The sequence below is a fragment of the Poecilia reticulata genome, linkage group LG9, assembly GCF_000633615.1.
Source record: "Poecilia reticulata strain Guanapo linkage group LG9, Guppy_female_1.0+MT, whole genome shotgun sequence".
Lineage (NCBI taxonomy): Eukaryota > Metazoa > Chordata > Actinopteri > Cyprinodontiformes > Poeciliidae > Poecilia > Poecilia reticulata.
Window position 1 is genome coordinate 16,064,103 of NC_024339.1, and position 13,799 is coordinate 16,077,901.

At 40.7% G+C, this 13,799-nt stretch overlaps 3 protein-coding genes across 6 annotated transcripts in view; 2 read left to right on the top strand and 1 right to left on the bottom strand.

Annotated features, from left to right (window-relative positions):
- LOC103470080 (betaine--homocysteine S-methyltransferase 1) overlaps window positions 1-2,588 on the top strand; it is an 8,982-nt gene extending 6,394 nt beyond the window's left edge. For both annotated transcript variants that reach the window (XM_008418226.2, XM_008418224.2), the window contains exons 4-8: window positions 17-208; window positions 315-462; window positions 1,538-1,720; window positions 1,819-2,047; window positions 2,146-2,588. In XM_008418226.2, the coding sequence (XP_008416448.1) occupies window positions 17-208; window positions 315-462; window positions 1,538-1,720; window positions 1,819-2,047; window positions 2,146-2,323 (930 nt within the window). In that variant the 3' untranslated portion in view covers window positions 2,324-2,588. The remainder of the gene's footprint in view (window positions 1-16; window positions 209-314; window positions 463-1,537; window positions 1,721-1,818; window positions 2,048-2,145) is intronic.
- A 656-nt stretch (window positions 2,589-3,244) lies between these two features.
- Window positions 3,245-6,921, top strand: kgd4 (alpha-ketoglutarate dehydrogenase subunit 4). 3 transcript variants are annotated; one of them, XM_008418229.2, is made up of 6 exons: window positions 3,245-3,316; window positions 3,411-3,549; window positions 3,752-3,843; window positions 5,094-5,157; window positions 5,980-6,176; window positions 6,487-6,921. In XM_008418229.2, the coding sequence occupies exons 3-6, from the start codon at window positions 3,790-3,792 to the stop codon at window positions 6,502-6,504; spliced, it is 333 nt and encodes a 110-aa protein (XP_008416451.1). In that variant the 5' UTR covers window positions 3,245-3,316; window positions 3,411-3,549; window positions 3,752-3,789; the 3' UTR covers window positions 6,505-6,921. The 3 variants fall into 3 exon arrangements, with proteins under 3 accessions (XP_008416451.1, XP_008416450.1, XP_008416452.1); XM_008418228.2 differs by having other exon boundaries at window positions 3,411-3,843; XM_008418230.1 differs by lacking the exon at window positions 3,411-3,549 and having other exon boundaries at window positions 3,272-3,316.
- Window positions 6,922-7,005: 84 nt separating this feature from the next.
- pdxp (pyridoxal (pyridoxine, vitamin B6) phosphatase) lies at window positions 7,006-10,006 on the bottom strand. The gene is made up of 2 exons (XM_008418231.2): window positions 9,171-10,006; window positions 7,006-8,027 (listed from the first exon to the last, which is right to left on the bottom strand). Exons 1-2 carry the CDS (start codon window positions 9,769-9,771, stop codon window positions 7,681-7,683), a joined length of 948 nt encoding a protein of 315 aa, XP_008416453.1. The 5' UTR covers window positions 9,772-10,006; the 3' UTR covers window positions 7,006-7,680.
- Window positions 10,007-13,799: the final 3,793 nt, after the last annotated feature.

The following is a 13,799-nucleotide window of genomic DNA, read 5'->3' on the forward strand; positions in this document are numbered from 1 at the left end:
TTAAATTGGCCTACAGGGAGCTCAGATCAACGAGGCCGCCTGCGATCTGGCCCGGGAGGTTGCCAATGAGGGCGACGCTCTGGTGGCCGGAGGAGTGTCCCAGACTCCATCTTACCTGAGCTGTAAGAGCGACAAGGAGGTGAAGGCCATCTTCAAGAAACAACTGGACGTGTTCACTAAGAAGAATGTTGACTTTCTCATTGCTGAGGTAGAGGTTAAGCTGTTGAGGAAGCAAAATAGTTCTTGAATGTGGAAGTAGTGTCTGCTGGATAGATGTTGACGACCATGCTCTGACTGAGAGTTTTGTGCTGCAGTACTTTGAGCATGTTGAAGAGGCCGTGTGGGCGGTGGAGATCCTGAAGGAGTCGGGAAAGCCTGTGGCGGCCACTCTGTGCATCGGACGTGAGGGAGACATGCACGGCAACTCACCTGGAGACTGTGCCGTCAAGCTCGTCAAAGCCGGTACGTAACGGAGTCTCTAACGTACCCCAGAATAATCGTTAAGTTTAAGTCTTAACACATACGCAGCTGGACTCAAAGCTTTAGGTCTGTTAGGATTACCAAAATTATTTAACTTTACCAAGTGCCAGAATGATGAATGAGAGGATTTTACATTTATTTATTTATTTATTTATTTTTTGACATTTTGGAATAATGAAGTGTATATCTTAATTCATTTCATTGAATTAAATGATTTAGTAATCATTGATGATCTCATGCAGCAGAAAGAGGAAGTGAAAAATCTCACAAAATTGATAACACCACGAGGAAATATTGAAGAAACGGCTCAAAACACCAACCAGAACATAAAACTTTAGCTGCAAATGGGTTTTCTAAATGGACATTTCCAAATTCATTTCAAAGTGGCTTACGGAAAACAAAGCCATTGTTTTTGATTGACCATACAAAAGTCCTGATCTCAGGCAGATAGAAAATTTGTGGTCAGAGATGAGAAGGTGTGTTAAAAGCCGGACTCAGGAAAACCAGTTCTGTCCGGAAGAATGGGTCAAAATTCCAGAAAATTAATGTGAGAAATGTGTTAAACGATGCCCAGAAGATCTTAGTAAAGCTATACAGTCGGAAGCAGCTGTATCATATATTAAGGGGATGCATGAAACTTTGACGTGGTTAGAACATTATTAAAAAAATAACTCTCCCTTTTTTTCTGGCATTTAGTGAGCAGAAATAATTTAAGTAATCCTAACTGACAGAAAATAGGAAAAGAATAGACAAATGTACAATATTAACATATCTGTCTTCAGCTGTATTAGAAGAGGAAAAGGTGTAAAACAAATGTGAAATTCAAGTAGTGTCAGAAATGTGGGTCTGTTGTGGCTAAAGGTATAGCAGTAGGAAGTTTGTTTTATTAAATGTGGATTATAAAAATATTAAGGACTTGAAGCATTTGGTAATAGCACAATATCTTGTGACCAGAATAAACTTTTAATGGCATTTCTAGCTAAAAGTAATGGCAAGGTTTTAGTTCACAGCATTGTGTGCTTAAATAAAGGTTTTCCTCTAACTTCTGCATGTTTAGGTGCCCAGATTGTGGGAGTCAACTGCCACTTTGACCCCCTGACCTGTGTGAAGACTGTCAAGATGATGAAGGAGGGAGTGGAGAAGGCCGGGCTGAAGGCTCACTACATGGTGCAGCCGCTGGCGTACCATACTCCCGACTGCAACTGTCAGGGATTCATCGATCTGCCTGAATTCCCCTTTGGTAACGACAACTTGCTTTCACATAGGAAAAAGTAGAGAAAAGCGACTGTTGTAATTTAGCGTCTTATGTTTTCCCGTCTGTGTTTTCTTGTTTCTTAGCCCTGGAGCCCAGAATCCTGACCCGCTGGGACATGCACCAGTACGCCAGGGAGGCCTACAATGCTGGCATCCTCTACATTGGAGGCTGCTGTGGCTATGAGCCTTATCACATCAGGGCCGTGTCAGAGGAGCTGGCCCCAGAGAGGGGCTTCCTCCCTGCTGCATCAGAGAAACATGGAATGTGGGGTGCTGGTCTGGAGATGCACACCAAACCCTGGGTCAGAGCCAGGTAAGGAGCAACCATCCATCTTTTATTACCTTGGAAATGAACGCATTATGACTTCTAGTCACCAGTGTGATCCAGCTGATCTCCTCACTGTCGTTCAGAGCCCGCCGTGATTACTGGCAGAACCTGAACCCAGCCTCTGGCCGCCCTCTGTGTCCATCCATGTCGACTCCAGCCTCCTGGGGTGTTACCAGGGGCCATGCTGATCTCATGCAGCAGAAAGAGGCCACCACCAAGGACCAACTCAAAGAGCTGTTTGACAGGTCAAAGAATCACTGAGTGTTTCCCACCTGAAAGCAGATGCGAGTGAAGCAGCTGCACGAAGCAGCCAAGCACAATGTGGTGGACAGTTTTGTATAAATCAAGCAGCAATTTCTAACTTGAGACTGCACTGCTCTGTACGTCGATTTCTTGGAAAAATGAGGCCAGTGTCTCAGGTTAGGAGTTGGCCACGTGTTGAAAAAGGGACCTGTTTGTTTTCCATTATCCTGGACCACTTTGTTAAATGAAGTAATATCTAATAAAACACAAATTGGTTACTTGACAGTGTTGAATGAAGTTTTTGCTGTCTTACTACTTCCACCAGCTATACTAGAAGAAAGATTTGCATACTTCAAATTGTAAGCATTAAAAATCTGTTTAAGTATGATCAGATTAAATGCATTCTTGTACTTTAGAAGGAAGAAACAAATTCATATGAATAAATATAATATTTTCCACCAGATAAATAATATTGTATTATTACAGGTTTTGGATTGTTAAAGGTCTTATTAGATTTAATTCCTCTGTAGTTCACATCTATCAATCATACATTTTCAGATGAAATCCAAATCAACCTAAACTTTCTGAGAATAATTTTCTTAACACTTGGAGAAAATATGGAACAGCTAAAAATTAAAACTTTTCCTCTACTGAAAAAAAAACATAACTCAAACTAGTCAACCCTCACACAAACGTAACTTCAGTAAATATAACATAATGAATGAGCTAATACGGTGATGATTTTCCAGATGGAGAATAACGTTTGCTAATAAAGAAAATTATTTTAAATCAAGATTTTCACTTCCAGTTTGCCTGATATTAACATCTTATCTGAAACATTTCCTACTAAAAATAAAAATGAAAAAGAGTGAGGGGCGCACTAAACGTGTACAGATTCTTGAGTATTCGTGCAGTGATGCATCTTGACCTATAAAGGATCTCTGATACGGTCCTTGTTACTGATAGGACAGGTTCGGCTGGTCGTATGACAACGTTATCTTTTCTTCAAAGGTAGGTTGAAATGAAAGCTTCTTTTTTTCTAGCTTTAACGTTTAACATTATAAACAGACTCAGTAATCTTTTTTTCTTTTTATATAAATCTTAGCGGCCTTACTGAAGCTTGTCTGATTTGACCTCATTCTGGATGTCGGTCGGTCTGGGATATTCTTCCATAATATGAAGGCTGCATTATTATGGGCTTGCTATTTGACCAAGCAGGACAGCCCCTGACAACAACGACAAATGTAGCTAACGTTTATTCAAGTTATCTGTTTAAAATGTGGTCATTTCTGAACTGTGCTTAAGCCGCCGTCCCGCATCATTGCCTCCTTAATCTTCATATTTTCTTTGCTTTGAACAAATGATGATGACTCGTTTTATTCTAGAAAGTACGTTTTTTTGTCAAGAACAACAGTGCCCTCTTGTGGTGGGTTTTTGTTGCTACAGGAGACGTTTTACACCCGGAAGTAAACCTTGAGGTCGTCATGGGGAGCAAAGTCAGCTCCAAAATGGCAGCTCCCACCGCTAGATTAATTCAGGTAAAGTTGTTGAAGAAATTTGAATCGTTCTACTTCTCGTTTTGTTTGTTGCTGTTTTAGTATATGGTTAAAGTAAAAAAATAAATTCGGGATGTTTTTGACTTATTTTAGTGAGGGCTATTGGCTGAAATACCTCTCGTACCCTTGTTGATGTCCTTGTTAAACCGAACAACTCGTAGTCGTGTCTTGTGTTTTACTCCGCTGCAACAGTATATTTCTAGTAATCAAAATGCGTTTCAGGTCAATTGATAATTCAGTTTTTTTTTGCTATATCATGACCTGTTACAATTCAGATAGAATTGAATAGTTGCACCTCAACGCTTTGTAACAGTGGCGCCCCCAGAAAATGTGCATAGGGGTGACCAAATGTACAGTATCTTTCATTTGGTAACTCAGGTGGAGTTCAGCCAGCGGCTGTGTATTGCATGATCCTTCACGCTTTTTTATTATTAAAATGACTATGCATCCAACATATTTACCTCTGTTTCTAGAAACACAAAGGTTTTGGAAAACAGACATTTCATACTGTTATTTCAATTATCTTTAATTTGCCTGTTGATATGTCTTAGCAAAAATATCCACAAAACCTATAAAGACCGATTCTATTTGCTCAGTTTGATTCAAGACAACCAAGTTAATTAGGATCTCGCTACTCTGTGTTTTTAAAATGTATATTGATTAACTTGAGGTGGTTGCAGTTGTATGGTACGGTAAATACAGACTATTTTTCTCACAAAACTGGGTGTGGAATCCTGTCTTACATTATAACAAATGTTCCCTTGAGAAAATCTCAATGCATATTAATGACTGGAATGATTGATTCCTTATGAAATGACTCCTTATCTGTGTTTTGATGTTTTGGTACAATTGTATTAGAAATGTAATATTCTGTAGGCTAACCAGATATCCAAACTGCAGCATTATATCAATTACAGATGTATCCATTAAGCTTTTCCTGGCTTATTTTGTTTGTTGTTGTTTTTTCTTAGTGCCATAACACACATGAAAGGGGAAAAAGGGATGAAAATTGTCATTGTTTTAGTTTTAAAACCAGTTAATTTAATGAAATACATCATTTGAATTTATGCATCAAAATCAGCTCTGAAAACTCAAGAAATATCTTTATTTAAATTTGTAGCCATAGAGGTGAGCTTGATACCAAAAGAAGGCATCAAAATGCTGTACCTTTTTATGATTTCTTTTTTTTCAAGCAATGAATGATTTGGGTTATTATGTGTGTCTTTGCTCAGGCTGTTCGGCCGCATGCTCCTTTGATCAAGTTCCCAAACAGACAGGATATACCAAGGCCCAATGGTAAGTCTGTTTATAAAAAATGTGTGAGATTTAAACAGAATCAACCAGCAGAGTACGTGCCAAAAGCTTATGTCTTTAGTGATTAAACACAGTAAGAAATCAGATCTGGTTTATTTTAGCAGCATGAGTTTTTGTGGGAAGCTGGAGAAAACACTTTAACTTTCCTGCAGCTGTTAAAATTAAGGATAGTTTTGCACGAGATGTTCTATTTATGCAGAGAATGAGAAAGGATAATACAATTTATTTGCCAACAAAAACTGAGTTCAATATGTGGCTTGCTTTGGAAAAAAGCTTCAGCACCGGGGCAGGTGCAAACAAAACTCAGCACTGCAGAAGATGTTCACCAACACCAGCTGTCATATGCGTACTTTATGAACAGATTTGTAACACTAAGGAATAGTTTTGGCTGTAAAGTTCAGACAAATGAAGAAGGTGTGGTTGTCTCTGATGTCAAAATGACATGGAACCAGCTCTAAAGTTGTTGGGAAGAGGCTTCCTTTCTTTCAGGTCACCTGTCCTTGACTTCAGGAGCTAGACTATTACCACAAGAGCAAAATGTTTAGCTCTTTGTTTAACCACACCTTATCTGATAAAAGGCTGATCCAGTTGTCACAATCTTGACCTTCGGCACGCTCAACTTAAAAAAAAAAAACAGAAGTGTCCCCAGGCACACTTGTATTTGGCTCTCAGAAAATGTTTCCTGATAATTCCGCATGCTCTGTTGTATTTATGCAAACTCAATGTGGTCATTTACCGGCAGCATTAAATGAAATGGTGATTTCCTGCTGTACTCTGAGTGTTTTTCACCCTTGTTTGTTTTAGTCCAAGAGGCATTGAAACTTCTAGGTCTTAACTTTACACAACACAACGCCCCTAGTTCAGCCTCAACGCCGTCCAGACCTCAAGTACCTTTGACTCCGACTACCCTGGGAACGCCGGACTCACTGGCCTCTGTTCAGCAGCTGCCCGCCAGGTACCGCAGGAGACCGTTAACTCTGGATGAAATGGACTACATCCAGGTGAGGGGTGCAGCCTTCCATAGAAGTATGGCATTGAGATGGCATGGCCAAAAACAGGTTAAAAATTGTGTTGAGTACTTGGAACACAATTCTTCCTGCTTTTCTTGATTTCAACTAGAGTAAGCAAATGTCTTTGACAGTTTGTTTTGTCTTACTTCAGGAGTACTAAGATATTTGCACTAGAAACGAGATCAAAAATGCTGTTTTGGAAGTGTGAGAAGGATTATGTGGTTAAAGAAATGATTGGCTATTTGGTGCTGTTTTTTTCTTCTCTTTTTAAACACTGAATTGTAATTTCTCTTTGCCTCAGCGTGGTGGACCGGAGTGATCTGAAACAATTCATTCTCTGCAGCCAAAGGAAGACGAGTCTTTTTTTCTCCTCATCAGCACAACGCCAATGCTGTGAGATTCATAGGATATATTACATAAATCCTGTTGCAATGTACATATTGTTTGTTAAATAATTACAATGTATTTTAAGTTCACACTAAAGGATAGTTTCATTGCAATACACAAAAAAAGCCTTTTTTTTTCTTCACTAAAATTGAACCATAAGTTTTATTTTTAAAGGATCATTTAAATTTGATGGAGCTAAACATGAACCGCAACTATCCTCAAATGCAAAACAAAATAAAATGACATCTGGTTTTATTTTAAAGCAGGGAAAATAAAACAAATAAAGTGGTTATTAAAATTCTTGAAACTGTTTTGTTGTGAACCACTGGATTAAACTAATTATGATTTGGTTTGTCGTGAAAATGTCTTTTTAAACACGGGCATCCGAGAAATATACGAAGCATTAGTTGAAAGAAGAGGCCATTGCTGCTGATCAGATGAACAATATTTAATTTGCTCCTCGGGTATGTTACCGTTGATACCGTTGCTGGCATGCTTTAAATGTTAAAAACATTCACAACACTAATATTCCCATGTCAGTGCTTAACACTGGCCACCATTAATGTTCTCCAAAATAGAGTCCAGTGAGTTGTTCATTACCCAGATGAATGTTGGCACAATGTAGTACAGACATGACAGGTGAGAAGACACTCCGCCTACCGTCTCCGCTTTATTTTCTGCCAGAGCTGCAGGATTTCACCTCGAAGCGACACTCAGCCAGACAGAGCAGAGGAAATTATTCTGCATTCACAAAACAATACCGGCTCCTAAACGCATGAATTAAGAGTAATTCATGGTTTTACAAAAATAACTGAATGTTCAAAACCCTAATGTCAAATACTACCAATGAACTTGATTAACAAACACAGCAACAATGAAACGCTCAGTCACAAATGGCCACAACACTAGAAGAAACACTCTGAGGAATGCGCGGGTTAATCATTTTCAGATATTCGTCCTACATGTGCGTTGCTCTTGATATAAGCAGCGCTCCCCGTTTCCCTTCCCACTTCTTCCCATAAACTGGAACATTTTTGTGCAAACGTGAGACTCGACACTGCACTCGTAATGTCGCGAAAGCGATCTGTGCTGCGGACGAAATCGTTCGTCAATCGTTCTGCTCTTCTATTTCCTCAAAAGCCGGGAGGAAGTCGGCGATGGTGTCCACCACGTAGTCAGGCACGTAGCTGTGGTTGGTGGTCAGGTCACTGCTCCTGTATTCCTGGGCCTCCTCGATCTGAGACACGCCGGTGAGGGTCAGCATGGTGTCCAGGCCGCAGTTGGACCCGAACAGCATATCGGTCTCCAGTCGGTCCCCGACCATCAGGCACTGGGCAGGATCCACGCCGCTGAACTGGCTGGAGATGCACTCGAACATGAAGCGGCTCGGCTTGCCGATCACAGTCGCTTTACGGCCCGACGCCACTTCCAGCGCTGCAGTGAGGGAACCGGAACCTACAAGGGAGCAAAACATCAAAGACAGAAAAAGGCTCCAAGTGTTACAACACAGATTTACACAAGTGTTCATATCACTGATGTTAAATGTGTGCCATACATTAGCATTACATCTAAAACAAAAATCAACTAAGAAATTTACATAAAAACTCAAGTAATTCATAAAGTTAATCTGTGTGCAATTTAAATAATCTGCATGGGAGTAAATGTCAGATGCAATTGGACTTTTGACTCACAAGCAAAACACTGATAGAAAATTAACACTGCACGTCACTTGGAATGCACTATTCCTAAGGTGGCAGCATGATGCTGTGGTCATCCGGTCTGACTGAGATTTATGGCTGCTATTGGGTAAAAAATGCAGGTGTGTGTAAGCCTGTCACATTAAGCAATAAATCAGTCACATGATAAATTAGAATGAGTGCCATAATTTCCATTTGGACAGCAGTCGGCAAATAGGGGGTTTGGACTATTTTTTTGTAAATACTGGGCAATCCTGGGAGAAAAACTTAAAGCTGCTAAAGACTTCAGGTTGGGACTGAGCTTCACCTTCCAGCAGCACGATGACCCTAAACATACAGCCGGAATCTCAATGGGAAGGTAAAGATTGAAGCATCGCCTCAGTCGATGTCCAGACCTAAAACTAAAGGACACTTTGCAATAAAATGACAGTTAAAGGTCACCCTCCTGACCCTAAATATTCAAACCAGGTGGTCTATAATGCTGTTAGAACAGTTAATTCATCAGAATCAGCCTAGCTGTTTCCAAACCAAAAGTAAGTTTTAATGATGATTATCTGACATTATGTAGTCAGTTCCAAGTTCTATTCACACATTCATATTCTATTCTGCAATGAAACAGAAACATTATCTTCACAATGTCATTTCTGTTTGTACACTGAAACGAGACTTTGATGATCAGGTGTGAAGAGGGGTAGAAAAGCAACAATAACATTTGTAGTATTTGAAACAAAAGGTGGGATGAATTACAGCAAAGATTCACACACAACTCCAAAGCTTTAGGTTTGAACAGAGCTCAATATTATATTAAACATAAGAGGAGGAAACTGTCCTCTTGTAGAGCTGATTGTAACTGGGTCAAGCTTCATTACTCCAAGCATCATCATCATCATCATCATCATACCTGGCAGGATCCGTCCACCTGACAGCGGGTGCCACGGGTCGTTGTCGGTGGCCAGGAACAGACACTCGGGGTCCCGCAGGTAGCACGAAGCTTTGGCCAGTTTCAGAAAAGTCAGTTTGTCGTCGTGTCCCACCAGAACCGCTTTCACGTCCGGAGCCAGGGCGCAGTTGTAGATGGTGGCGTCCGGGTCGTCCTCCTCCTCCTCCACGCAGGGGATCCCCGCCTCCAGCAGCTCGGTGCGGAGCCCCTCGCAGCCGATGACGAACACCTGGCCGCGGACCTTCACGACGTCCCTCAGGTAGAGGGCCGAGCAGTAGGAGGAGCTGAAGATCTGGTCCAGCATCACGTCGGTGAAGCCCAGCCGCGTGAACTTGTTCACGTAATTCTCCCGGGGCCTGGTGGAGTTGTTGGTGACGAACACCACGTTTTTCCCCCGGCGGATCAGCGCGTTCACCACCTTGGCCGCTCCCGTGATCGCATTCTCTCCGTGCCAGATGACCCCGTCGCAGTCGAAGAGGAAGAACTCCTTCGCTTCGAGCAGAACCCTGATTTGCGCACCGCGAATTTTCTGGCAGCCTTTGAAGGCAAAGGCGCCTGCCATTCCGGCGCTTTCCTCCGTCTCTTCCGTCTTTCACCGGCTAGTGGTGCCCCATGTCAGAGGCTGCGACATAACGTGACGGAAAAACGGCGAGCTTATACGGGACGACAACAAATCGGCGTCAGGAAATCACATTGCAGCAGAGACCTTGATGCTGGTGCACAAACCCGACGTAGAGGAGCTACATAAACATTGACGTCCAGCCACGCTCTCTTGTCCAGGTCGACCAATCAAAACGCAGCCGTGCAGCCAATCACAGTTGAATGTGTCAGAAGGGTAAATCCTTTGGGAAATAAAATTGCGCCCTCATGACTTAATATGAATGATATAAAAATTAAACAATGACAATAAATAAAAAAGTAAAAATTTCAAAATATAATATGCTCTTTAAACTTCACATATTAAATTACACGACTGGATGCTTAAGTTCCGACAGTAGGATGAGACATTAATTAAAACATTCATTTGCGTAAAAGGTACAGTGACACAGTTATGCTAAATTTTATAGAGACAAGTGAATTAAAAACGACAATGAATATAACAGCAATACAAATAAAAATGAATAAAAGAAATACTACTTAAAACAGCAACATACCTAACCAGCAATATTTTCCCCATTTTATTCCTCATCCTTTTGTTTTTAGCGAATATTATTGACACAGGATAGCATATACATAACAATATGAGCCAAAAAAGTTCAAGCCGCCCTTCTAGAATCTAAGGTATACAATTAATGGATGAACTAGTACAAAACCGAGACACGAATTTGTACTTTTATTTGGCCACTAGATGGGGTTGTAACCTATCACCATCAGAGCACAGAGGTAAGAGCTGATGCCAGAAAAATAATCTATTTTTGTCATTAGGCTGGACAGTATTTTTTTTTTTTTTTTTTTACATTCTTTCCATAAATATTAACATCCCACAGAATATATAAATCAATTTTTTTTCTTTACAAAGGCTTTATGCTTTTCTCTATTTTAACACCAAAAAGATTCAATAAAATGCTGGTTACAAGAAACTTTCCATTAGATCTTTATGAAAGTTTTAGCTGGACTGAGGCCCGAAATGGCTGTGGATGGTAAAGGCTGCATACCACCGAAATAGCCCAACACTAGCTTTTATTATATTATGCCTTAAATACAAAACACCTCACATGCCTATAGTATGAAGTGAGTCAGATATTGTGATTATACAATTTCTAACTTTATTTAAAACACATATTTGCAAAAAAAATAAATAATTCCAACCAATGAAAATTACTATCTGCTTTTCTGTTGCACAAAATGACCGTTACAAATGAGACAGACTAGATTAAATGAGTAAAATCAGGTTGACTTCCAAAGCAGTAGACAACCATCTATCCTACCATCAATTTGTTTTTCCCTCCCTCCCTTTCTTAATCTGTCCATCCAGATTAAAAATGGATAAAATAACTGAGAACACTGGAAAATGTAGTCTGGAAAGATGCAAAATGGAATACTGACATTGAAAAATATGTGGTAAAATATATGCAGATTTCTGGATTGCATAAATAACTTCTGTTGCTCTAGGTTTTGCTCTTTGAGAGTTTCCCTCCACCCAACATTTGTTCTGTCCTATTTTGACTCCTTCTCCCCGTCTGTTTGGGATTGCGTGCGAGACAGAGGAAGACTCACTGGCACCATCAAGTCCCAGACAAACGAAACACAGGACAGGAGTGAAGGAGTGGACAGAGACAAGCGGTCCTAATTGGTCATTATTTGCCCACTAGTCTATATTTTCTTCACTGCTAAACCCCAATATAGATGTGAGTCTTGCCCTCGAGGGCAGGAACAGAAGAGGGGAAATCCTCAGGGCCTGATCAGCCATGACTCAAGTTCTGTGCTTTTGTGTCTTGTGGGGATGGAGACTTTCGGGGAAACCAGCAAATGAGGGAGTGAGGTCAAAGTTGAATCTTGCAGGTGGTGCTGTTGGTTTGGAGCCAGCAGACCATGATGGTTCTTTCTCACGCAACATCATCCTTACAGACTTGTACATTTACACAGTTTGAGTATTCAAGCGTCCATTATTGCTCCCAGAAATCTTTGTTTAAAATAACAGATTAAAACCCCCCCAAAAAAACAGGAAATCAAAAATATATACCAACCTAAACATGAGTTTTCGCTGCTTAGAAATACGATCAGCTGCCCCTGCATGTGGTGCCGTCAGGTCAGAGCGACACGGCTCGGCACTGCCACACAAAAGACATGAGGTAGACTTGATGACGCTTGAAGTGGAGAGAGTAGGACACAAGGATCACACGTCTTTAGCTCAAAACATTGCTATGAACTAATGTAGGACTTCTAAAGTTTACTTTCATAGCTAAAATAAATGTAGAACGAATAAAGGACACAGGAAATGGAACAATACAGCTTTTAAGTTAAAGATGAGAAGCAATTGGTGCAGCAACTATGGTTTATTAAGCATAATCTGAGCAACATGAAGAGAACAAGGTGTTTTTACTAAAACAGAACAGAGATGTGGAACCAAAGTGTTCAGGACAACAACTTTTTTTCTTGTTGTTTTTGTTCTTGCACAAAACCCAGCCCAGAATTAGAGGTGCGTGGAAACCCGAACACAGGAGAAGCATCAAATCAAGCATGAATCTCTGGTACCGTGGCTGTGTTAGTGAAGCTGGCCTTAGGTGACCTCCACCCCCGCTGTTCACAATGTGCTCCACCCACTGGGCGAATCGCAGGGCAGGAGGGATGGGCTGGGTTCTGTGGATCCTGCTGAGGGATAGAGCTGAAGACTTGAACCTGGAGAAGTAAAAGAAAAAAAAAAGTTGGGGAAGAAGGAGTATTGCGTCTTTCAGCAGAATAATGACTTTAAACATAAGGCCAAATCGAAACAAAAATTATCAATTTTCCATGGCAATTTTAGTCTCCTGGCTTAAATCCAGGAGAAAGCCTGCAGAGTGAAGTGAAGAGTGTACAAAAGTGGATCCAGGACTGTAGATGAGTGAAATTATACAAAGAAGAATGCTCAAAGATCCTTCTCAGCGTAAGCTTCAACTTTGCCAAATGGTAGTGAAGAAGGCTTGTTGGAGAAATGTGTGCAAAAGAGGAATATATAAAGTATTAACAGGGATGCCGGCAGTGGGAGCAGTGATTTTGTTATACAGTTACATCCTAACTTCAGGTTTTTTTTTAGTGTACTCAAAATAAAGTTAGAATTTTTCTAAATTATAAGTGAGTTAATGCTAATGTAATAAAAGATTCATTTGTTTCGAATCAAAATCAGAGCAAATTTTATTTGTACAGCACCTTTCAGCAACAAGGCATTTCAAAGTGCTTTACATCATAAAAGCACAAAATCATAGAACGCACAGTCAACAACTGAAACATTACCTTTCCCGTTGTTACACAAGTGTGTATGGCGACATACTGTACCTGACATCCTGTAAAAGGGTTTGGATGGTGGTACTGAGGACCTCCCTGGTGAGGTGTGTGGGTTTAATGGTGAGGCCAAGTCCCTTTGCTTCAGCCCTCGCTGCATTATCAAACTGATCTGCGAACAGAGGAATTGCCAGCACAGGAACAGCATGGTACACTGCCTGTAGAAGGCTGTTCTGTCCACCGTGGGTGATGTAGAGGCCAGCTTTTTCATGACCTGAAAGTCAAAAAGAAAAAAAATACAAACTAATAACTGGTTTGGGAATAAAGTAAAAGGCTTTGATCTAAGAAATACTTATAAAATCTAAATAAAACTATGTACTTATTTTAATAAGAAGCCACCAAACCCTAAATAGTCTACATACTACATAGTGCGGCTCTGGATTTGTTTCAGCTGAATTTAAATCACAGCCTCTTACCCAGTAGGTCATTGATAGGCAGCCAGTTTGATAGCCTGAGATTTGGAGGTTTGTCCAGGTGAGGAGGCCATTTGCGAGAGTCAGACCTGCAAAGAAATGACCACTTTGTACCAATGTACCCATGTGAACAGTTCAAGGGGAGTGAATATTTTTGCAAGGCACCACTGGCGGCTTTCACCTCCACAGAACAGCCTGA